The 23,182-nt window shown below is 35.9% G+C and overlaps 1 protein-coding gene across 2 annotated transcripts in view; it reads left to right on the top strand.

Moving 5' to 3' along the window:
* NELL1 (neural EGFL like 1) overlaps positions 1 to 23,182 on the top strand; it is a 520,182-nt gene that overhangs the window by 431,886 nt on the left and 65,114 nt on the right. For both annotated transcript variants that reach the window (XM_087719035.1, XM_087719031.1), the window contains exon 15: positions 8,271 to 8,366. In XM_087719035.1, the coding sequence (XP_087575161.1) occupies positions 8,271 to 8,366 (96 nt within the window). The remainder of the gene's footprint in view (positions 1 to 8,270; positions 8,367 to 23,182) is intronic.

Raw genomic sequence — 23,182 nt, 5'->3', positions numbered from 1 at the left:
ATTACTGCGCCTCTATTGAGGGAGGACTGTTCAATTCTAACATGGATGGATTTTTTACCCCTGTCTTTCAAACCAGTGATCCTCTCTATCCAAAATATGAACTCTCTCAGCATTCCTAATTCAAATTCAGATGAAACAAAAAAAAATCTACTCCAAAGCTCTGAGATTTCTGGATAGCTCCCATATAACCTAGGCTAGCGTTATTTAGCTTTTAGACATTGTATGTGGTGTTAGATGCCTGTAAATGTAGCATTTATATACTAAGCATTATAAATATAGCAGGAATCAAGAGAGGGTTGCAGATAGGGATGGGGAAACAGCTGTGGGATTCATTAGTTGTTTATCATCTAGATGCTAAGAATCCAAACCTCTGGAGCTTTTCAAGATCAGCTAAGGTCAAGTAGCAGATTGGTGTTTTAGTTCTGGTGCAAAATTAACAATAAGAGCTTTGTTAGTGCTTTGTTACTGCTTTCTATGTCAGACTTCAATAGCCACAAACACAGCTGAACTTCCCCAGACGCTCAACATCGCTTGACTAGTAAAGAATCTTTATTGCTTACCAGGACTGAAGCCTGCTTAAATTGATAGTTGCCTTCTGACAGCTAAGGCTGCTATCCTATCTTCTCTCTCTTAAGGTAAATTCATCACATTATGACCTCCTCCTTTTTGCAGTTTAACAGAAACACTCCCCCCTTGCCATTTCTTATGTTCTATCTAGGTGAGAGTTGATTAATTGTGCATCACATGCATATTACTTAAGGTTTTTCTAGGTGCAGTCTCTCCCCCTCTTTAAATATAGTTTTTCAGACTGTCTCTCTACAACCGTGGCACGACAAAACCGCGCTGGTCAAAAGCGTGGCAATAAAATCGCGGCGCTATAGCTGCGACGTCATCACCGCGCGTCATCACCGCTGCGACAACAGCGCGGCAACAGAAGGGCGCTTTAAAAGATTATACTAGTCTACTCTACAGATCAGTGTTACTATAACAAATTCCTGGATTGGATCATATTGTATTTACATACAGAGAATTCTTCACTGTCTCTATTTTAATTGATAATGTCCACATACGTATTAGGCTCTGTTCACATTTACAAGGCATAAAAGAATACTGAAGCATAAATAAAGAATTTTATTTTATTATACTTTCACAATAACAATTTTATGTGTAGTTTAATATACTTTGCAGCTTTTTTATTATGTCACCTTGAAAGCTAATAGAGCATAACTAATAAATTTTAGAAATAAATTTTATGAATTTAATAAATTTAAATAAAGCCTCATTTGGTGCTGCGAGTCAATTAAATGGATATGTTAAATTTGAAATAAATTGCTCATCCAAAACTGATAGAGAAATCCTCTATATTGTTTATAAGTTTCAAAAATCAGATTTTTTTAGAATTACCAGGTAAATAACTAGTGTTTCTATAGCCCCTTCTTTCATCCTGTCAATGGACATGTGAATCGTATGAAAAGTTGATAGATAGATGATAGATAGATAATATGATAGATAGATAGATAGATAGATAGATAGATAATATGAGAGATAGATAGATAGATGATAGATGATAGATGATAGATAGATAGATAGATAGATAGATGATAGATAGATAGATAGATAGATAGATAGATAGATAGATAGATAGATAGATAGATAGATGATAAATTTGTGCTGTCTCAGTCGTTAAGACACCAGATTTGTCACCTGGAAAGCCAGCAGCCCAGGTTTGAAACTTGAGTGCCACACAATGGGGTGAACTCCCATCCTCGCCCCAACTCCTGCCAACCTAGGTAATTCAGAAGCATGCAAATGCAAGTAGATAAATAGATAACACTTTGGCAAGAAGGTAACAGTGCTCTATGATATCATGTTAGCCACATAACTGCAGAAATGTCTTCAGACAGTGCTGCCTCAGTGACCTTTGAAACAGCAGTGAGCACTGCCCCCTATAGTTGTCAATGACTAGCGGAGGAAAATCCACAGGGACTCCTTTACATGTGTGTGTTCCATTTTCTACCAAACAAAGAAGGTCAGTTGTATTGTGTGAAAAGGGGGGGGGAGCAAAAGAGGGGATTGGTAATAAGCAAAAATCCAGGCCAGTTACTGAGTGCCCAAACCATGTTACTATACTTGCAAGGATGCTGCAATTAAGGATTGGTTCTAAGTACTTGCTGGACAAGTGGTTCTTAAACAAGCACCATCTGTAATAAATTTGGTAGAAACACCATCTAATACACACACACTTTAGTTTCTTTCAAGATTAATCCATTATATCATACTAATTAGTACTTTTCTCCCAGCATTTGAACTAGCCTAGCCTATTTAAATTTTAGCAAAATTAGTAGGCTGGGGAATTTTTTTCAGAAGCTAACCATGGACCACCAGAACATTATTTCAACACCGGCATTGGAACAGAATCTCCACCTTCCTGACAACTGTAGTTTAGCTTGGCTCAAAACTGGTTGTGGCTGACAGATCCCTCTGTACAGCAGCAGCAAGCAATGGCCAAGGGATTGTCTTGGATAGTTCTCCCACACTGCCTGAAACGATCTCCCTCTACCCAACATTAAGAATGGTAGTGCATTTGTTTGTCAAATTATGCTCAGTTCTTTTGCCAATCAGCAGTAATGGGGGACTTTGTTTTTCTTTTTGTCTTCCCTAAATTGGATTACTTGAAAAATACTCTTAGAATTAGATTTGACTTTGAAAGGTTCGACATCTCTGTGGATTTTGTTTTCCATTTCATTTTTTTTCTAATAAGGTATTTTATTGCAAAATCAGTAAGTGCTCTTCTAACAAGACATGACTTCTTGTAAACATGCATGGGCTGCAATACATTAATGGTAGCATAATAGCACTCCTCCAGTGGGATTTGTCAAGTTTATACTTAGCTTTCTCAGATTACTATGAACCTGCTAGGCAAGACTGGAAGTCCTCTAAGTTGTGGTGAATTATTATGTTGTTCCCTATCCAAACTGCAATGCTAATGGATTTGCAACACAGCAGAAATCTTTTGACCCAAGTGGCTATGAGACTTATTAAGAACTTTAAGCACAAAGATTATTGCACAAGAGATTTACAGGTTCAATTGATCTGAGCACATTTCCCCAAATTAAGTGTGTAGCTGGTGAGCATTCTCCACACTTACTACCAGAAGACAATAGTTTTAGTAGAGAGAGAATAATAAGTCTGTATGATACACTGTGGTATAATTGAGAACATTGTGTATCAAAACATTGCTGCTGTCAGAGCTGCTTTTCATTGGGATAGATTAAATTCAGATTTCCTCAAACTAAGAGGCAAAAATACAAAAATGCCATTATGTTGATGACATACTGCATAGTCCCAAAACAGTAGTGTCACATTTAATAAAAAACAACAACATTACATTATTGCATCTTAAGGCAATTATCTTTTAATATCACAGAGAATTATGTTGCACTTAGATAATATTACTTACAGAGAATTTATAATCTCAAATTGCAATTAGAATAGAGCTGGGAGGGCCACTAGAGGTCTTCTAGTCCAACCCCCTGGTCAAGCAGGAGACCCTATACCATTTCAGATAAGTGACTAACCAGTCTCTTCTTAAAAATCTCCAGTGATGAAGCACCCACAACATTTAAAGGCAAGTTGCACTGGCTTATCGTCCTCACTGTTAGGAAGTTTCTCCTTAATTCCAATTTGCTTCTCACCTTGATTAATTTTAATCCATTGTTTACCAGCCTTGCTCCTGGAAAATAAATTGTCATTATTATTATAATTTTGTTTACTGCCCTCTGTACTTTCTCAGAAGTCAACTTTCTAGTGCATGGGTGACTGCAAAACATTTGAGAAAACCAGGAAAAATTCATTCTCTTTCCTTCGTGGAAATCTCTGCTGGATCCTAAATGCTGTTTTTGAATATTTATACAACTTTAAATTCAACTTTATATTACATCATGCTTTTAATGCCATTAACAATAACTGGGACTTAAAAACTTTATTTGAATATTCTCAAATAACTTCTTTTTGTTTCTAATAAAAGTTATGACCATGCATGAGAAGACAGACTTGTGTGTGTATGCGGCCCCTATAACAATTTCTTTTTTAGCTTAACAAGATAATTTTATGCCTCACTACACTTCAGTTGACTGAGAAATTGAGAAGCTGAGATCAAGGAGACACCCATATTTATTAACTAATGTCCTTAACTAATATCTTAACAAATGATATTTCAATGCTATATATTTTTGTTTTCTCTTATTTATATGTTAAATGTAAGATAGAAATTCACAACATTAACACTGCACAATCAGCTTTTTAGGAAAAAGGACATTGCCATGGGTGTGCTAAAAGAGCAAAGTTAACACAACTCTCCTTTTCACACGGACGCGGTGGCTCGATGGCTAAAACTCTGAGCTTGTCAATCAGAAAGGTCGGCATTTCAGCGGTTCTAATCCCTAGCGCCATGTAACGGAGTGAGCTCCCATTACTTATTCCCAGCTTCTGCCAACCTAGCAGTTTGAAAGCATGTAACAATGCAAGTAGAAAAATAGGGACCACCTTGGTGGGAAGGCAACAGTGTTCCGTGTGCCTTCAGCATTTAGTCATCCTGGCCACATGACCATAGAGACGTCTTCAGACAGCCCTGGTTCTTTGGCTTTGAAACGGAGATTAGCACCGCCCCCTAGAGTTGGGAATGACTAGCACATGTATGTGAGGGGAACCTTTACCTTTTCACAACAACCACATCCAACTCTATTTTCCTGAAATAATACAGCATGTACCAGCAGTTCATTTGTTATGCGTTGATAAAAAGATTGCCAAAGCCTTTTCTTTCTGTTGTTGCTTTTACTGTTGTGCTGAGAATACTAATTTTCTCCATATTGCAGTACATTGGAACGTTAATTCAATATCATTTCTACTTAGTGATCTCTCTGAGGTTAATAAAGACTTAGTTGTTTTAACTTGGATTTTTTTCAAGTGCTAAGCAATTTAATTTTACTGAGAAAGGAAGACATTTGAACTGAATTAGCTATGCCATCGAGGGAAGCTTTTGTAGCATAACTCATGTTCCATATAGCATTTATTTCTCTTATTCCAATTACAGTGAAACATGTATTCCCATCAGCTAAATGTATCTTTTTGCTTATCACGCATTTTTTTTGCTTTGATGGTAAAGCTGCACTTTCTCTGACTACCTGAGGCTTCATCTTCTGGGACACTATTCTGAATCAAGGCAAATTTAATCAGCGTGGCTTCTATGATTTCTTTTTAGAGATATAAGATTGACTTTGTAAAAAAGAAAAGTTTCTTAACCAAGCAATCCCCTCCAGCTTCACTTTGCAATAGTTTGACTCTACCATCTTTCCTTATTTTGATTCCCTACTAGCTTCAATATTTCATTTTCCCCAAATAGGCCTAAAATGAGTCAAGTTGGACCATGTTAAGCTAACTAAAAAGTCAACAAGAAATATCTGAATCATTAACAGTTACAGAAAAGGTTATATAAGTTCCAGAACAGACTAAAGATTAAAAACTGGTCCAAACAGTTTCTAGTTAGAAACTAACCTGATAACTGCCATGGATTAAATTAAAAGATTCATGTTTTTAGTAAAGGATTGACTATTTCATTCAAAAGGCAAAAAAATATTTAAGTTAAAAATATAAAAATGTATATATTATTGTAAGAGTTTCGTATAAAATGTTAATTTGTTAAAATGACTTGGTCAGAAATTTGGGACCTCGGTTCATTAAAAAAGGTGGGATTAGATTAGTCATATACAATATTTTCGAAATTTGCTATGAAAGTAGGCAACTAGCTATAAAAAAACTTTAAAATGAAGATTTTAGACTGAATATTATTTATTTTTTTAATCTCTTAAACATATTTCTATGCAACTGCAATCAAAGAAACCCTTGTCAGAAAAGAATAAGAATCAAACATGCTTAATACAAAATAAAAAAAATAAAATAAAAACACAGTGGCACTACAATTATATAAAAAGGACAGAATAAAAAAGATAGGAAAATCCCGGCGGTCCACAAAATTTTCAACAGTTTTCAAATATAACCCAAAAGGGAACTGCTTCTTCTAAAGCAGGCCTGTCAAACTGTCAGCCCACAGGCCAGATGTGTTACATGCAGTCCATACCCACCCCACCATTTTTTACAAAGGCAAAAAAGTCATGGCACGTCATGTGACACGTTCAAGTTTGACGCCCATCTTCTAAAGATAAATGAGATCATTCAAGATTCTTTCCTCAAAACGGTCAGAACCACACTAACATGGGCTATTTTGAGAAACTATAACAAAGTAATTTTTTATGTAGCAATAATTTTAATTCAACTTTGTGTGGATCTCATTTTAGTTCCTTGTCTTTTTTCCTACCATTATTTTCTTTCTTACCTTTCTTGTCTTTCATTTTATTTTTTTAAAGGTTATTCTAATTAATTAATTAATTGAAACAAAAAAGGAGGTACCTCATGGTACTATTTGTTCTGTTCACCTATGAGCAATTGCAAATTAAGATTGAAGCCTGAAACAATTTTCATTTTTACGTATTTATGCTGAAGGACTTTTTCTATTTTCAAGCACTTTCATATCCTCTGTAGCTGTTATTTGGCAATGCTCCTGCGATTGCAGGATGCGTGTGAGATTATGTTGTCAATTCTGATTCAAAAGCCATTCTTTAAATATTCATTATAGTTTCTCTTACATAGCCCACAAGGTGTCTTATGAAATGTAGCACACAGAATATGATTTACATTGCTTATACAATAAGTATGTGTCATTGTAGGTGGTTCTTGGCAAGTTATTCACAGTATTTCCAGTGATATCCAGAAAGGAAGATGTTTGATATAAATTCATGGCCTTCTTTCTCTTATAACAAAGATGTCTACACAACAAAACCTACTTTCAAACAAATATTCAAAGTAATTGTTATTTTGTCCTGCTTGGATTTCATGCTACCGTAGTAATAGTAGAACTGTGTGAGTCTCCCTTATTTATTTATATTTTTGTCATGTTTATGTAGTATATATTGGAGGTGGTGACCCTTTGAGAGCTATATGCAAGGAAATTTAATGTTAATGTATGTCAATTAGTGAACATTTAAAGTGACAATAAAGTTATTCTAAGTCTAAGTCTATTGAAATGTTACTAGAGCTGTATACAATTAAACCATGGCAAAAGAGCAGACCTATTAAGGCAGGAAATATTAAATGGGCTTACATTTACATTTATTTGTCACAAGTATGTGTTCTTCAGGTATTCATAATTCTAAGTGTGCAACTAAAATAAACTTTTGGCTTTTGGCTTTACGTCCTTTAACTATCTTCCAATGATGAGGTGTCAGTTCTGAACAGGGGCTTTAACTACATTTATTCAGAGGTTCTAACTACATTCATTCAAGCATCGTTTACTAAACATAGGTCTAGAGATCCTACTTTGTATAGAAGTCTAAGCATGAATGTGTCCAGTTAAATATAGTTTTATCATGGAAAAAATCTATGCGGTTGGTAGGAGTTCCTAACATCTTGTTGATACATAACCAATCAATCAGACAAATATATTTACAATTCTGTTCAAAATGAAGCTGAGATGATCAGGTACAGAAGGAAAAGGGCAAGTACATTGGGATCATCCTTTTACTGTCACATTTTGAAAGACTTAAAATATGTAGTCATTGTGTGTTCAGTCTCTTTAAACACATTCAAAAGCTCACATATGTCTTTTTCCATGTTATGTTATTTTCTTACTGCCTTCAGAACTTATTCCATTAAAACAATTGATTCATAAGATACAGAGGGATTTATTTTAATCAATACTTTATGTAACTCTCTACACCCAACCTATATTACAGAGATCTTACTGTGGAGTAAAACAAAGGGTAATCCTTAATTAGACTAGCTTAGTTCCTAGAAAAAAGTGGATTATGTCATCATTGCAGTACTAATACTACTATTATTCCTTCTGCAAATTTTCTCCATATTTTCAGTAGTTATTAAAAGCATTCAAATGCAATTCTATCTTTGTAATGACTGTGACTAGGCTTAGTTCCAAATTGTTTTGTTTTATCCCATTAATATCCTTGCCAAATAATCCTTAACTTTTTGCTTTTGTTAATTTTCTATATGGCTTTCTGTTTTTCTCCCTATTTGAAAGGTTATTTGAACTCTGTTTGTCTTTTAATAAATTGTACTTCACCTCTTTCTGGGTTATAAATACCATACACGTCCCTGTTTTATTGTACAATGCAACAATTAAATGATGCTTTCCTTTTCAGCGTTCTGTGAAGAAGGATGCAGATATGGTGGGACATGTGTTGCCCCCAATACATGCGCCTGTCCTTCTGGATTCACAGGAAGTCATTGTGAAAAAGGTAATACTCTAATTTTCTGCAAATAATTTTCTCTGACTTAAAAATTGCAATTACATATCATTTATATTATTTCAGTTTTTTCCTTTTACTTGCATCAAGCAAACTTATGCCCAAGTTTAACATAAAGCAATAATTTTCCACATGTATTATGTAAATTTGTAGGAGCAGACTAGGTTTCCTAACTTGCAGAATTGGGGGAGGAATACTGTGAGGCAGGAATACTGGAAATTATAATGTCAAAATATCTGGTGTTGCAAAATTGGGGAATTAAATAGATAGATGCATGTTACTGCTCATTTTTTATTGAAAGTAATTCAGTGATAACCATCTAAATGCATATATTGTCAAAAAGGTTGAAGAAAAATGGAGCCAATGTGACACAAAGTATTTGTATAAACTGATCATAAAAATTAAGTAGAAGCAGTTGGATAGTATACTGTACAGGGTCATAGGGTACCAGGACAGCGAAGAAGAATGGAATAATGGCTATAAAGATCCTGGATAATCAAGGGTTTTTTTGTATGTTGCAGAATACAAAGAAATTCATCTTCATCATGAAATGTGTTTGTACATTGCCTTTCTGTAAGCCCAATATTCAAAAATCTCTATGTACAAATGACAATGCACATCAAAGACCAACACTTGTGCAATAACTATAGAACAATCAACAGGCCTTCAGTAAAAATTAAATATTTCTAATTAGGTTCTAATAAGAATTAGGCAATGAACTCATTGGAAAAATGTATGAAAGAATAAAACTGAAACATCTGTCAATAAATGTTGTGTAAATTACTAAAAACAAGAACAGCCTTAATCAAACTGCATTTAATAAATCATAACTAGCTGCTTGCCATCAGTACCCATTCCCAATTACTTAGTATTTTAATACTATTACTCTTGATATATCTAATAAATAGTAATTAAAACACCTGATGGTCACACATGAATAATAAAGGCAAATCAAGTTGAAATAGAAAATTAGGTGCATTCACAACAATTCAAATATTGGCTTGCATTTTCCAAAGCCACATAGGGATAAGACTGAGGCATAATTTCTTAACAATTAAAAAAAATACTAATGATAGCAGACAAAGATTTCCTAAGCCATCACAGGCCTCTTATCTCAAGCTCATTCATAATATTATTTTTTATTAGTTTATATTATAAAATACAAAAATACAAAAATAAAAAATAGAAAAAATAGGGGAGAGAAAAGGGAAGGGAAAAGTGCAGAAAAGAAAGGAAAAAGAAAGAAAAGGTGTGGACTTCCGACTCCCTTTGGTGCAGTAGAATAAGAAAATAATATTAAATCTCAACTTTTACTTTTCCATAATACTAAAACTAGCCCTTTCTATAACAACAAACCTATCTAATTGGAAAAACCCAAAATCAAAGTTTCATTTTTTTCCTCAAGCACAAAGTCCAAAAGCAGTTTCCAAGTAGAAACAAAAGTAGTTGTGTTTTTTCTTTAATCAAAGCAATCAAGTTAGCCATTTCTCCTAAAGCCAGTTGGTTCAGAATATTAAAAGAAGAATAAGTATTTGATTTAAGCAGCTACTAACTTTGTAGATGGACTGTTTCCTGTTGTGTGTATAGGGAGGAGGGACATATTCAAAACATCCAAATCTAAGATTTTGCAAATCTAGGGTTTGCAGTAAAAACGTATCAACCAATCAGATACTCTTCTCCGCAAATTGACTAACTATAACTTGCTATAAAAAAAATAAAATAAAGTCATTTGACAAAGCAGCACATTTCCATTGTGAAATAGCAACATACTTGAATAGAGACAACATGAGATGGTACAGCACTGTTTTTGATCCAAAATGTAGTATAGTTAGATAACTCTTCTGCTTTGCAAATTGCATTTTAGATAGTCCTTGACTTACAAACACAATTGGGACTGGAATTTCTATGGTAAGTCATTAGGGTTGTAAGTCAAGTGGGACCTGATTTTGGTAAGCAAACCACATTATCCAAGGCTGTCAAACTCCTGGCCCATGGGCCAATGCATCACGGGCTGGCCACAACAATGTCCAGCATAGCAAAAGGTAAAAGAATCCTAATACGTCATATGATGTCACTATGAAGATGTGAGTTTGACATCCCTGACATAGTCTTTAAACAATGCAACTGCCTCAATGGGCAAATCAGAAAACACTATGTGCTGGATGTAGCTACAGTATATGAGGGATTGTCTCTCTGCCATTGTTTCAACCTGGCCTGTAAGATTAGTTAGAGTTAACATGCTTTGATCCCATAAACTAGGCAATGTCACTTCCACCATCCACTCCTGTTTTGTTGCCAGGTGTTTTTTCTCTTTCTTTTGTTTTTCCAGTTTGCAAACCAGCCAGTGTCTTTGAAAAGGCATACATACATAAACTGGAAGCTAATTAAAGCTGCTCTTTCTGCCCTGATTAGCTAAGAAATGATTAAATAGCACATAGTGGCTCAACTGAGGGTTTTGAAGTAGATGGGTTGCAAAAAATGTGGCTCTGAGTTTCTTGATCTAAATAACAATGATGGTAATATAGAGAATTTTAAAGGTTAACAAAATATTTTTCTAATTGGATGAAACAATGGAGGAAACATACATTGCATAATAGTAAGGGCTATAGTGCCCTGTAAACTACCACTACTCAAGGCATTTCACTGACAGATTAATACCACTGTTTGGAAGTGCCCTGAGTGGAAAATTCATTCCTAGTTTTATATTTCAGAAAGGGAGAGATGAGGGAAGTTTCAAAGGAAGATATATATCGAAAAGATGCTTAGTGAATTTCTATGAAAAAAATACAGAAATTCAGAAATAGCTGTGCAAATAAGGACAATACAATATTTCCATACAGAAGCAAATTATATTATTTAAGATCTAAATACAGTGAATCCTGAAATAGTGGTGTTACAAGAGACACTTCTCTCCTCTTCTTCCCAATGTCTTAGTACCATTATTACTATAGTATATTAGTAGTAATACTATTACTAGTCTTACTAATGATTTCTTGGTCAGTTCAATTCAGTTCTGTTATTTTTTGAGAAACAGGTTTATTGAGCATAGTGAATTTTAATACAGGTAGCCCTCGACTTACAACAGATCATGATCATTCAAAAGTTACTGGAACAAATGACTTATGACCATTCGTCACACTTACGACCATTGCAATATTCCCTTGATCACATGATCAAAATTTTTATGCTTTGCAACTGCTTCATATTTATGATGGTTGCAGTGTCCCATGGTCATATGATCAGCTTCTGTGACCTTCTGACAAGCAAAGTCAATGGGGAAGTCAGATTCACTTAACAACCATCTTACTAACTTAACAACTGTAGTGATTCACTTAACAGCTGTGACAAGAAAGGTCATAAAATGGGGCAAAGCTCATTTAATAAATGTTTCACTTAGCAACATAATTTTTTGGCTGAATTGTAGTCGTAAGTTGAGGACTACCTGTAACTTACTCATTAGTTTTGCATGATGCTCCTCAATTAATGTCAGTGCAATTTGTTTGCCTGACATATGAAGTCAATCAAGCAAGAACTATATTATGAATGGGTATTACATGATGCAAATTTAGGAATGAGCTTCCTAATCAAGGTGATTCAATTGGGTGTATAGTTTTGGCACTAGTGCTTCTACATTAGCTTCCCACTTGATCATCATGCAATCTATTATAAATCATTAATCAATGTATCGGTTTTTACTCTGCAGCCCTTTTCTGGAATGTTTCAAGAGGCACTTTGGGAACTTTGACTTACAGTTCTGTCTTTCTTGGTTTGTGTTATTCAGTCAGGAACTTTTGACTCAGTTGATTGAAGGATAAGGCTTTAATTAATTATGTGGTCCTTTACTGCCACTCTCAGTTATAGCAATGCATCTTTGACCAAATTAGCCAACTACATACTAAGATATAAAAACTGACTTTTTTTAATAACCAGCTTTAATAAAGTAATCAAAAGACACTGTTTTTTTCCCTCCACTACTCCAAATTATGGCTAGAAAAGGTCCAATCATCTGTTATTTTATACGAAGGCATTAGTGGTGGCTGAATAGGTATGGGGAAATCATCTGTTTTCAGTGCCATCTAGTATTTGCTATACTGTGTTTAAAAATATCCTTTCCAGTAACTCAAGGCTATTCTCTAGGCATTATATGCAACAGTAAACTATTTATGCATGGCCATGCCCAGAAAGGCAAAAAACATCATGATATGTCATGATATGTCACATGACACGATCTAGTTTGACACCCACGATCTAGGGGTTTTCCTAGTAATTACTTGAAAGTGTTTTATTTTTCAGAAAAAGTGTAAAGTAAACTTGTAGCAGTTAAAAATCAACACCCAATGGATCCTGAATTTATTTTGTAGGATGACGAATTTGGGATTTATGAAAGATACAGAAGGGATAAAATTAGGCTTAATGGGGATTTAGTGGTTGCATAACACTCATGTTTTATTTGTTTATTTTTGTTATGAATGGGATACAAAGTGAAATGTTATTGGACTTAAACTTCAATTGTGCCATGCTCTTAGGAGAACAATTTGCCAAAGGAAATTGTAATTTAGTGGAATTAATAGAACACTAAAGTTAACTTAAGCTTGTGTTTTGGTACAGTGCCAAGGAAAGTTTACTGAATGTAAGGGGATTGTGAGAAAATTTTGTGTCATAAAATAAAGGTATACTTACTTTCTTATGGTTTTCTCTAAAATGTGACCTCATTGGGCATTTTATATAGACATAGCAAGTTTTACTTTTGTGGTGGATTGGAGGACCTGTAGTCTTGCTCCTTGATAAACAGAATCATCCAATTCCAAATCCACGGTTATTTTTAAGGCCTCTCCTTTGTTGTTGTCATCATTTTTTCAACAGCAAATACATTCCCCATCATCCCCTTTGGCATCCTATATTCTTTAGGTTTTATTGTGGCTTCAGTGGCTCCATCTATTTCTAGCCAATTAAAGATTAAGTGACAAAACTGAAAATGTCAAGGCATCTAATAGATAACTAGCTTTTACTATGCGACAACATCACTGAAGGCAAAGTATGCTATTAATTTTTCTCCACATTTGTTCTGAATGCATGCGGCAGGGTTGACATTTTGATATATGGTGTAGTTATGGTTTTAGCACAGCAAAAAAAAGATGTTGGCCTTTCCCTCTTGTTTGCCATTTCTCTGTCGGTTTCACACACAACCCTTCCCACATTCAGGTCCCATTCTAATCCATGTAGTTTTCAATTTGAAGAAAAAAATGAATACCTTCCCCTGGAGACATTTGACTTAGACTAGACTAATTGATAGTTCCTTAGTATACTTCATTTTAGGTCACTCCAATAGGAGTCATCGATACACTGAAAACTGTACTCTTTATTGAATTAATATAAAATAAATATATAAACAATAAATATCTCCCCCCAATTTTTTAAAGCAGCAAACTCTGAAAAAATTAAGATGCTCTGCTACTCCTTATTTATTGAATTATTTATTATTATTATTCCAAGGTTGAGACTTTTGTAAAACAAAAAAGTTTCAAAACAAAGAAGGCATATTGGATTTCAAGCATAAATATTGTAATATTTTACTTGATAATTCTCTTACCTATTATGCCTTTCTGCCACATTGCATAGTTTACTGAATATATAAAGAGCTGCTATTGTTCATCAGCCATCAATTCACTGTTTGTAAGAGACACATATACTGTATTAAAGGATAACCAGTTCAAGTGCTAATTGTGAAATATTTGAAAAGAAAATGCATCTTGGATCTATAATCAGGATATTTGTGTAGGAGGAAGTATTCAGGATGCAAATTAAATCAAGACTATTTCATTCCTTTAAACTCTGAGTTAGAAACTAAATGGCCTTTTAGATCTGAGACTGGAAAATTAATTATATGCACCAGAACTCTTCCTTAAGACATAATGGAGACAGGTGTGGGTTAACCACCATCATAAAAGGTTAGTGGGACTATAAAGCTTATATGTGGAAATAAATATAAATCCTTATTTGAGTCTCTGAAATTTGAACAAAATTAAAGCCTCCTAAAGTCCCTCAGGCAAAATGAATCAAATAACACTCCAAGAAAAAGAGAAATATTAATTTGATATTATTCTTATGCAATAAGGAAAGTTATCCACATTGATTCCTTGCTTAGCCAGCTCATTAATACTACAGTTCTCCTTGTATACATTTAGAATTTAATCCAATAGAGCTCAGTGGGCTTATTCCAGGAAATTCAATGTAGCTTTAATGTTTACTATTACTTAAGTGCAGCAATTATTCCTTTCAGTGTAAATTATCTATTAAATAAATTGTGTATCACAGAATATAGCAGAGATGGAAGAGCTTTCATGTGAAAGAGTGAAATTTTCTTTTTTTATTTGGTGTTTCTGAATTGCTCGTCTTTTATCTCCATCAGTCTGCTCTTTAGGAATGATACTCATCTGTCTTTTGAATGAGACATAAAATGAAGGCCCTAAACACTTGTGTTTCAATGGAACTTAGATCCAATTCCAGCTTTGGTAATTACTTCGCTTGACTTTCCTTGCAGTTTCAGTGTTCACTTCTTGACTTAAAGTGTTGTATATTGCTACTGGCACACAAAGTGATTGAAACAATTTTACCCTGGGGGTATCTGCATTTTAGCCATTGGTAGAAAAAAATTGGCTCATATCTACTTACAGTAATTTGATAGGAGAGTTATTCTGCTAAACTCTATATGAAATATTGTCTCACCGGCCCTATTTTTTTTTTCAAAACAACATGCGTAATTTATTTTCTGCTATTACTGTTTTCATTTTGCATTTATTGGTAATACATGTAGCAATATAATCAACTTTATATATTTTTGCCCCTACTTTTATTATTCAGATGGGTTGCAGCATTAAAAAGCAATAATAAAACTACAATAATTTGGTTAATATATAACATGAACTTACTGGCAATCAACGAATGGCAAATTAGAATCACTTTAGAGTGGAAATGTCTACTACAATACAATGTTTTACCTGACTGGGAAGGAATCAGATTTTTCCTGAGAATGTGTTCAATTTTCTGTCTTCTACAGGAGATAAAGACTTTTTTTAAGTTTCAGCAGATAGTGGCATGAAAAAGGCTTCAAAAGTAGAAATGTGAAGTCAGGGAAGAAAAAAAAAGAACTGAAAAATAATTGAGTGCAGGATGGCGAGATGTTTTTTTTCTAAGGGATATTATCCAGTTACTCTAATGTAAAAATTAGATAAAATACTAGACTGGCATTTTATACACACAAAATGATAGGGTGAAGATGCTTTTAAAAGAAAATTTACACATGCACACACATACACGCACGCACACACACACACAGAGTAATCCTTAATATTGTGGCTGTATGAATGGATGTAAATAAAGAAAAATTTAAAGATGAGTTCAGTACTAAGATACAGCTTGCCAGGCAGAATTAGCTGCCAGTTGCACATCATATATTGCTGGTGGATATAATGCCATATTGTAAATAAAAAGCCAACCAAAATTTCTTTATATAATTTGTTGTTATATTATATTTGGCACAAGGCTGAAAAAAACTCAAAATACAAAAGTAAGGCATAAATAAAAAGTTAAAAAATTGGTCCTGGGTGCCAAATAAATTTAGAATATATTATAGACTATTTTGAGAATTTTCGTTCTCTGAGTAAGTGTGTGTGTGTGTGTGTGTGTGTGTGTGTGAGAGAGAGAGAGAGAGAGAGAGAGAGAGAGAGAGAAAGAGAAAGAGAAAGAGAGAGAGAGAGAATTATCTGACTGTTTGCAATGCTTTCTGACCTTAGCATACAAAACAAACATTGTGTGCATAGTTTCCATTAATTAATCTCATTATATTCAGTGAGATAAAGTTTTCAGTCAATGTGATCTGGGATTGCAGTCTAATGCTCTGGGGTTGAGGTATTGTTTTGCTCTTGCATAGATATTGTGCTGTTCAGACAGTCTTGGTAGCAATGTATCTGGGGATTTTTAACAATTAAAAACAATTCCCCATTCCAGCCAAGGCTTTATAGAAAGAGAATTGCATCACTACACAGTTGAGTTCCACAACTGTGTATTACAAGCTAAAAGTAAAACTGTGTGAAAAGTCAGAAGTGCCAAAATTGTACTTCTAAAGAATTGTACTTTTAATTTTACTCTGTGATCCACTTGGAATCAGACAGCTAAGTTGGTGGTGTGTGATATTCATGGAACTAGGGCTGTTTAGCCCGAAGAAGACTGAGGATGGGTATGATAATATTGGTCAAATACCTGAAAGTCTGTTTCCCCTGTTCTCTATCATTTCAGATTATAGGACACCAAACAATGTATTTACATGAAGGCAAACTCTGCCTGAATGTTAGAAAAAAATAATAGTTGGACCAATGTCAGGTTAGATGGTGAACTCCTTATTCCTGGATACATTCAAATGGAGGCTGGATAGCAGTCTTTGGGGATATTTTAATTTGGATATACTAAGCAGATTGTTGACCTAAATAACACCATCTCTTTTCATCAAAGTAAAAGGATCTTTTTGGTCCTCATAAACAGATAACTTGGTACTGCCTTTTTAAATTAAGTCATATCATAGTATCCATAGGATTGATTAGCTATAGCAGTGTTGGCAAACCTTTTCGGTATTGAGTGCCAAAACTGGAGTGTGCGCATACATGTGGGCATGCCGGAAACCAAAAGAGCAGGTCCCTGGAGCATGTGGGCATGAGCACTGGAAACTGGAAGAGCAGCTGCCCAGCAGCTGTTCATGTGCGGGAGTGCCAGAAGCCAGAAGAGCAATTCTCTAGCGTGCATGGTCACCCGGTTCTGGTTTCTGGTACTCCCATGCACGATGACCAGATGGCCAGTGCACATGCACGCGCCGGAAGAGCAACAGTTGATGTCTAGTGTGCCCAGAGAAATAGTTCTGTCTGCCACTTCCAGCACACATGCCATAGGTTTACCATCAAAGAGCTATAGCATAGATTGACAGAGAAGTATAACCACGGAAATTTAATTTTGAATGTACGTCTTCTACTCCTCCTTTAAAATCTCCAAGTTTTTTTTTATAAAGACACTAATCATGATACACAAAAACAGTTGTTGTGAATGATTTCCCTTGATGAACATTTGGTTACTAGAGTGCTACTGGAAATGGTCTACTTCAATTCCCTTTGACTACAAGTAGTTGTTCAAAGTCACTTAAAAAAAATGAGGGAACAGTCAGACTTTGGATGAGGAGAATTGTTCCGCTGCAAGTCTCTACTGCATTAGAGATACAGTTGGAAAAAAAATAAGAAGAAATAACATTTTGCACAATTAGAGCAATACAATGACTGAATTTATTGCCTTTTATTTTTCATATTCATAACTTCTTGATAAAAAATATACCGGTAGTTGATTTTTCTGTTGATATTTTTTTAATCATCAAATGAGAGATGAGAGTGCTGTGCTACAAATTACCTATTAATGGTTTGGGCATTTTTCCTCCTGCTTTAACGGGGAAGAATTTTTTTAAAAAAAAAAACCCATGTAGATTCAAAGGCAATTGCAAACCACTTCTAGAATACTGCCAAGAAAACTGCATGAATGCACTTATCAAGAGTTGAACTCAGTTTGATGGCAGCTTTATTATCTTTATGGAATTGAGTAGTTCATAGGCATATTTACAAAGGAATAAATCTCACTGAACTCAGTAGCTAGTACCGAGTTTTAGCAGAATAGTCTGCTAATAAGAAATGACATTGGGTTCTGCATTCTGTATTCTCTGAACTTATAGGAAAAAAATAGAATGAAAAATAGAAATAATTGTTCTTGGTATGTTCTCAAAGGCATTTTTTAAAGAGGCAACTGGAGTGGTTTTTACTGTTTTTTGTTCAAGAAGAACAAACTGTTTCATTTCTCATTCAAGACATTATGATGGCATGGTGGGGTATGAGGAATAGAAGGATAGGTAATGGCAGTTGAGGCTGGATGATGATGATGATGGGGTTACACCAGGTGGTAGTAGAGGAATCGAAGGATTGTATTTCTTTGCAGTCATCTGGTTGTTAGCATTCTCCCTGAGAGCTCTTGAGGCCACTTGGGGGGTTTGCCTTTGACCCCATAGTGACAATAGTAGTGACATAATATTCATGTTCTAAGTACAGAAGTAACTGAGAGACAGGATACATAACTACAACAGCACAACATGATGGTAAATACATAAGTGCTGAAGTATCTTCAGCAAGAAAATGTTCAAAAGGCAGGAGGATGTTTTTTATCATTTCCAGATAGCTCAAGCTGATTATGCTAACAAAATGGAATAATAGTGGTGTGTGTGTCTGTCTCTGTGTGTGTGTATGTGTATATGTGTGTATATATATTTATTGTGTCACAACCCCTGGTATGCCCAAATATGGGAGGAAGCATACTGTTTCCTTTCTCTGTCTATCGGCTCATTGCAAGAGACCATCCAGGCAGAAAGCCATTATTTTTAATGTTGCCTTTTTTGTTACATACAGCACAAATGCAACACACACACACATATATACACACACACACAGACACACACACATACGTATTTGCATAAAGTAAGGGAAAACTGTACTTTTCATAATAAACCCACCATGTAGTATCTCTGTGATACTCTGAGGTAATAACACTTATTCAAGAAACCTTTGTAATATTGAGGGTGGAGATTCATTCTCCGAGGTTGTGGAATGATTTTTGAATGTTTTGTTACCAGGCTAGAAAACATCTTCAGCAGAATTTAGGAGATGTCAGTGTCCTGCTGCGTCTTGTGATGATAATGTCACATCAGGTGAGGGTCACATTAGGTAAGGGTCCTGTGATGGGTCAGGTGTGGGTTGTATCAAGTGAGGATTTTGTGGGTCACATAAAGTGAGGGTCTTGTGATGGGGAGGTCATGGCAGGTGAGGTTCATTGGGAGATCAAGTGATGGTTTAGGGGGTTGCATGGGTTGGTTGAGCTGTCACTGATTGGAATTTGTAGTTGATTTGAACTCTGAGGGATTTGTAGGCTAGTTATAGGTTGATGTGTCTATTGATGGAATTGCTTGTGGAATACCAGGCTTCGATAAACTCGTGAGTGTGGTGGGTGCTAGTGTGGCCAATGATTCTTGAATTGCTCCAATTGAATTGATGTTATTCAGTGTCAGGGTGAATAGAGATTAGGGATTTGGGACCATATTTGACTGCCAGCCGGAGTTTGTGGATCCTGCTTTTTAATTGAAATCATTGTGGCAAAGCATTATCCTTTGCTGAAACTAGCAAAAGAAATTATCAGCCATTTCCATTTTCCACCATTTCATTTCTATATTAATCTATTTGGTTAGATTATGAAAAGGTAGTTTCAGTGTTCATTAAAAGAGATGGGGATAATTAAAAGTGAAGGAAACCATTCTTTTAGCTTTCATATAAACAGGGCTATTTTTGAAACTGGCTCAAATATTTGAATGCAGCACCATAGCAATGTGATGCAAACTCAAGCTTTCTGATACATGTATTGTGACATCACTCACATATACCAAAGGAGTGAAGGTTGTGTCAAAATAGCACGAAACTGCTTTTATTGTTTTGCTTTGTTTTATTTTTTATTTTTTACAAAAATGCTGGGTCTTATGGATGCCTTGGCATACAAGGCAAAATGTCACAGGAGCTAGAGGTTTAGATTCATCCAACACAGCCAAACAATGATTATTCTCTAGAATTCTATAGAAATGGCTTGAAATGTTGTAAAATGTAAAACAAATAGTTGAGGCTGCATTATTTTTGCTTTCTGCTGCATTGAAAAAATTCATCAGTTTTTGTCTGGATCTTTGTACTCTTTCTTCTCTCATTTTTTAATTTTTTCCCCTTATTTGTTTCTCTTATAATAAAACATAATAAAATGTATAGCAAAAATAATAATTGTTCTTTATGTCAGTTATTTCCTGAAGCAGTTTTGTGAATGCCCGCATTCTTTGAGGTGAGGATGATGCTACCAGAGGAAAGGAGCTTCTTAGTAAAAACAGTAAAATGCTTAGTAAAATGCTCAAGTGGAGGTTCTTAGTGGAGAACAATCCGTTATGTGAATGTGGAGAGACACAGAGCCCTGCGCATCTGTGGGTATAGTAGCTATTATCAGAAATATGTACCGTTAATGACTTATTTTTGGCCAACAACAGAGCCAAGATGGTGGCTTCATTCTGGCAGTTTAAAGTTTTATCTCGACAGAAGAAAGAGTAGTAGTAGTAGTAGTAGTAGTAGTAGTAGTAGTAGTAGTAATAGTAATAGTAGAAGTAAGGCAAAGGTTCCCTTCGCATATATGTGCTCGTTGTTCCTGACTCTAGGGATGGTGCTCATCTCTTTTTCAAAGCTGAAGAGCCAGCACTGTCCAAAGACGTCTCCGTGGTCATGTGGCTGGCATGATTAAACACCAAAGGCACACAGAATACTGTTATTTTCCCATCAAAGATGGTTCCTACTTTTCCACTTGCATTTTTACATGACTTCAAATTGCTAGGTTGGCAGAAGCTAGGACAAGTAGCGGGAGCTCACTCCGTTATGTGGTGCTAGGGATTCAAATTGCCGAAGTGCTAACCTTTCTCATTGACAAGCTCAGCATCTTAGCCATTGAGCCACCACATCCCTAATAGTAGAATAGTAGTATTAGTCTTTTTTCTGGAAGATTCCTCTAACTAAGCAAACTATGGCAGTCAGATTTTCATAAGCTTTTGTTTTATTCTGTGCTAAAGGTTATCCAAATTTTAAAAAATGCTATCCTTTCTCTTTTTCAAGATGCTTTTGTGTTTCTTTTGCTGTGGTTTTTAACTGCTTTATTGATGGTGGGAAATATTATTAGTGCTGTTATTGTCTGCTTTATTGTTCCTCATCATTTTGTAGCTTTCCTAGCTGACGGTGTTTGTAGATCTGAAAAAGTCCAATGAAAAGGGGCATACACCCATCCATGCGCCCCTCACCCCATGTCGAGACCTGAAGACCAGCTGGCTGGTGGGAGGTTTAAGGTTTTAAGGTTTTATTGGGATTTATATGCCGCCCTTTTCCCTGAGGGGACTCAGGGCGGCTTACAACCACAGGGGAGGGGGGTGCAAGGTCAAAAACAAAACAATATGTGCACAAAGAAAAAATAATAAAACACAACTTTCATTCAGCGATCAAACCCTCGGGCGGGTAATTGGAAACCTATCCCCAGGCCTGCTGGGAGAGCCAGATCTTGAGGGCTGCGCGGAAGGTCTGGATAGTGGTGAGGGTACGGATCTCCATGGGGAGCTCGTTCCACAGGGTCGGGGCGGCAACAGAAAAGGCTCTCCTCCGTGTGGTCGCCAGTCGACATTGACTGGCAGATGGAATTCGGAGGAGGCCCAGTCTGTGCGATCTAATTGGTCGATTTAGGGAGGTAATCGGCAGAAGGCGGTCTCTCAAGTACCCAGACCCGCTACCATGGAGTGCTTTAAAGATGGTCATCAGTATCCTGAAGCGCACCCGGAGACCAACAGGCAGCCAATGCAGCTCGCGGAGGACAGGTGTAACGTGGGCGAACCGCGGTGCGCCCACTATCACTCGCGCGGCTGCATTTTGGACTAGCTGCAGTCGCCGGATGCACTTCAGGGGCAACCCCATGTAGAGCCCATTGCAGTATTCCAGTCTAGAGATCACAAGGGCTCGAGTGACTGCTGTGAGAGCCCCCCGGTCTAGGTAGGGCCGCAACTGGCGGACCAGGCGAACCTGGGCAAATGCCCCCCTGGTCACAGCTGACAGCTGGTGATCGAAAGTCAGCTGTGGGTCCAGGAGGACTCCTAAGTTGCGGACCCTATCTGAGGGGTATAAAATTTGACCCCCCAGCCTAAGCGTTGGTATATTAGCCAAATTATTGGGGGGGAAACACAACAGCCACTCGGTCTTATCCGGGTTGAGTACACATATGCACAGTAGAGCTGGGGCAATAGCTGACTGACGTGCCCACAGAGAAGGCTCTGCTTGCCACCTGTGGCATGCATGCCATAGGTTCGTCATCTCAGCTATAGACATATCTGGCGGTGACTCAAGGAACATTTTTCGATATAGTGAAATAAATAAACAATATATTAGTAGGAGTGCAAATATCTGCAAGGTTTTGCATTTCAAAATTGCTTTCTGCTGAGATTACAAAACAAGACCTGTTGACTTTCTACTTTATGGACAGACCTTTTTATATCATGCATGTGAATCTCTGCAATAAATGAATGGAGAAGCTTCTGTGCTTATTCCAGAGCTCTGAACAAATGCCTTTCGGTTACCCTGACAACATTTCATAAAACTATTTTTGCATGACGAACTATATTTGTAAAATGTAATACCTACACTTTAGGGATATAAGAATATGTCTTGCCTAAGTAATAAGCGATCCTCCATCCTGCAAAGGATTACATTACATCTCATATTATAGGATATGAGATTGACAGAATCATATATGACTCAGTCCCTATCACTACTATCATTATAAATCAATGTGTTAGATCTTCAACACCAGCATACATTTCTGCATCAATTTGATTTCTATTGAATGAAATTCAAAGGAGTTATTAGTTACTATTATTGTAAATGTTTCTTTTTTTCTCTAGCGGAGCAAATGAAAAGATTTTCCAGCCATTTGGTCAAATGTCCTTAAGTCAGTTGAACTATTTCCACCCAATTTTGTTTTTGAAATATCTTATATGTGTTTGTTGTTGATATTTTGCTAATTTAGATTGCATAATTTGATAGTTTTTGAATTAACACGTCTGCTTTGTTTTGTTTTGTCTAATGAAGCAAAAAAGAAGGGGGGGGAGCAGCTATCCAGAATGA

The sequence above is a fragment of the Thamnophis sirtalis genome, unplaced genomic scaffold (genome assembly GCF_051295495.1).
Source record: "Thamnophis sirtalis isolate CommonGarterSnake01/CBP01778 unplaced genomic scaffold, rThaSir2_p1.2 scaffold_1, whole genome shotgun sequence".
Classification (NCBI taxonomy): domain Eukaryota; kingdom Metazoa; phylum Chordata; class Lepidosauria; order Squamata; family Natricidae; genus Thamnophis; species Thamnophis sirtalis.
Note: the sequence above shows the minus strand (reverse complement) of the source record. Positions and strands in the feature narration are given on the sequence as shown.